The sequence below is a fragment of the Montipora capricornis genome, chromosome 2 (genome assembly GCF_036669925.1).
Source record: "Montipora capricornis isolate CH-2021 chromosome 2, ASM3666992v2, whole genome shotgun sequence".
Taxonomy (NCBI): domain Eukaryota; kingdom Metazoa; phylum Cnidaria; class Anthozoa; order Scleractinia; family Acroporidae; genus Montipora; species Montipora capricornis.
The window spans coordinates 5,323,408-5,325,907 of record NC_090884.1 but is presented as its reverse complement, the minus strand read 5'-3'; the positions used below and the strand labels follow the sequence as shown (position 1 = coordinate 5,325,907).

Sequence of the window (2,500 nt, the reverse complement as noted above, 5' to 3'; positions counted from 1 at the left end):
AAAATTCAGGTAAGTTTGTCACACCTGTAATACTGTTTCTGAATTGATGACATTTCCACTCGGAGAATCTGTTCTACCTGAAGGTTAAGGGAACATGAATTTAGACCAGGAATTGAATTATAACTATTACAAGGTACCTAAAGATCACCCATGAGGGTTGAGGTAAGACAGATTACTAGCATCGATTAGAGTCTCACTTTCAACAAATCCTAAAACGTTGGCAAAATGTTTGGCATCAATTACCTTGGCTGGCAGAGATTTTTCCACATCTTTCTTGACTCTTCTGAGAAGAAAAGGCTCTAGCTCTTTGTGAAGAGTAGAAAATCCTGAATGTTTTTCTTCTTGGGTAGCATGCATTTTTTCAAATGCTTCCCAAGAATCAAACCTTGTAACAAAAGGAATACAAAAATAATAGTTATCAAGAGATTTCCAATTCCCATGCAGTTATTACAGCATAAATCAACCAAGAAACCAAGCTGAACCTCCTGGTTTCTTTTTCTGTGGAACAGGTTATTTTGCGTGTATTTATGTCTTGTAATTTTGTCAATATTTCAATATTGTCCTCCGATTAATGGGCAGGTTTTTTTTTAAATTAATACCACAGTCACTTTATTATATACATTACAGACGGTGCTTACTATAGCTAAATTGCTACAATGCCAATCCTACAGGTGTCACAATATTAGCTCAACTCACACAATACATTATAACACTACATTTTCTCAATACTTTGGCAGTACAATTCTACACAATGCAAATAATAGGAAGAATCTTTCTTTTATCACTACAGCAAAGTAAACAAAAAAGAAAACATGTTTCCTATTAACAGGGAGGTTCTAGAAGCTTGTATTAACTAGTTTGGGCAGTGACTGCTGCTACATGAAGTGAAAGCAAAGGCTTCCATTTTTTATCGTGAAATTTTAACTTATTGTTTTTTTCTTGCAATAGAATGTTCACCCACGTAGGCATACTTTTGGACATAAGTGGCATCTTGGGACATTGTAGCATATGAAGATGACGCCCTCTCATAGTTACCTGCTGGGCATGATAAAATGCAGCAATGCCCACAGCTCTTTGAGTGAGTTCTGCAGAGGTGTGCCAGTTATAAGAACCCTGTGGTAGGTATTGAACTCCACAAGAGCTTTGTACAAGAGAGAGTCATCATTCTTGAGCCTGTGAGCTTCATCTACCACCAGACAGCACCAGTTGACAGTTCCTAGTGTAAGCTACGTGTATTAAAATTTGAAGAAAATAAAATGATTATTGTATTAATGTAAACACAACAAACACTCATACAATCAACACGAGACTGTTCTGACTTGAAGTGATTTTTGTATTTTAGCTAAGCTTGTGTTCTTTGTCTTTAAGGCCACCTTTGTATTATACAAGACCCCTAAAATTTCAATGCCTTGCTGTGGGAAAACATTAAATGACAGACGAGAATGACTGGCTTTTACTTTGTGTAGAAGACACACATGACGTAACGAAAGCTTAAGGGGTCTTTAGGGATTTCGAATTCTGATTAGGTATTGTTTCACGATTTTTGTTCTATTGTTTTACGTCCTGTGTCTTCTACACGCAGTAAAAGCCGAATGACCATGTTTGCAGAGCTAATTTTAGCAAGGTTGGTTTCTTGCCAAAAATTGGCAGACTTTGAAGTGGCCAAAACAATTGTCTCCCCAGTTACAGACATTGGCACGTAAATAATGTTATGCGACACGACTTAGCACTTACCTTATCCTTTAGTAGAATCTCGTAAGTTGTAAGAAGTGCATTGAATTTCAAAGACTTGCTATTGGATCGGTACCATTCAAATTCGCGGATCTGAAATTAATATGTTGACCATCACATTATTAGCAGTAAAACCAATATTTGATTATATTCAAATAAAAAAAGAGCGAATAACAGAAGAAATTACTGTACTTACCTTGTTTCTACTAGTGACGTCTCCAAGATAAACCACCACATTAATATCTTGACCCCACAGACTGAATTCTCTCTGCCAAGCTGCCATTGTGGACAAAGGCACAACCAACAAGAAAGGTCCATAAAGTGCCTGGGCATTGTATAAATAGGACAGAAATGAAATAACCTGTATAGTTTTGCCAAGACCCATTTCATCAGCCAGAATAACCGAATGCCCTTTGCACCATGAATTAACGAGCCAATTTAATCCATCCAGTTGATAATCTCGTAGTTTGAGATCAGCAGTACAGCCAAGGAAAGATGGTTGTTTCTTAATTGGGACAAACTTTGGTCTTTGCCGATGGACCTTTGCACTTCTTGCTGGAATTTTATCAGAGTGTTGTCGATTGAGATAGTCATCAATTTTATCCTGGTAAAATCTTGAAATAAGGCCCCCGTCTTCCCACGTGCTCTCGCCATACGGTAACCCCTGCCACTTGCATAAATAGTCCACTTGGTTCACAGTATTTCCTTTTTCATCCAGATTTTTTGCCATAGTGTGAGCTGCAACATAAAAGATAAGCTGTTTAGTTAA

General features: G+C 37.4%; 1 protein-coding gene across 2 annotated transcripts in view; it reads right to left on the bottom strand.

Moving 5' to 3' along the window:
* The window catches only part of LOC138038579 (chromodomain-helicase-DNA-binding protein 1-like), a 53,238-nt gene that overhangs the window by 32,191 nt on the left and 18,547 nt on the right, over nucleotides 1-2,500 (bottom strand). For both annotated transcript variants that reach the window (XM_068884541.1, XM_068884542.1), the window contains exons 9-13: nucleotides 1,928-2,469; nucleotides 1,735-1,824; nucleotides 1,036-1,226; nucleotides 244-385; nucleotides 25-77 (exon numbers count right to left, since the gene is read on the bottom strand). In XM_068884541.1, the coding sequence (XP_068740642.1) occupies nucleotides 25-77; nucleotides 244-385; nucleotides 1,036-1,226; nucleotides 1,735-1,824; nucleotides 1,928-2,469 (1,018 nt within the window). The remainder of the gene's footprint in view (nucleotides 1-24; nucleotides 78-243; nucleotides 386-1,035; nucleotides 1,227-1,734; nucleotides 1,825-1,927; nucleotides 2,470-2,500) is intronic.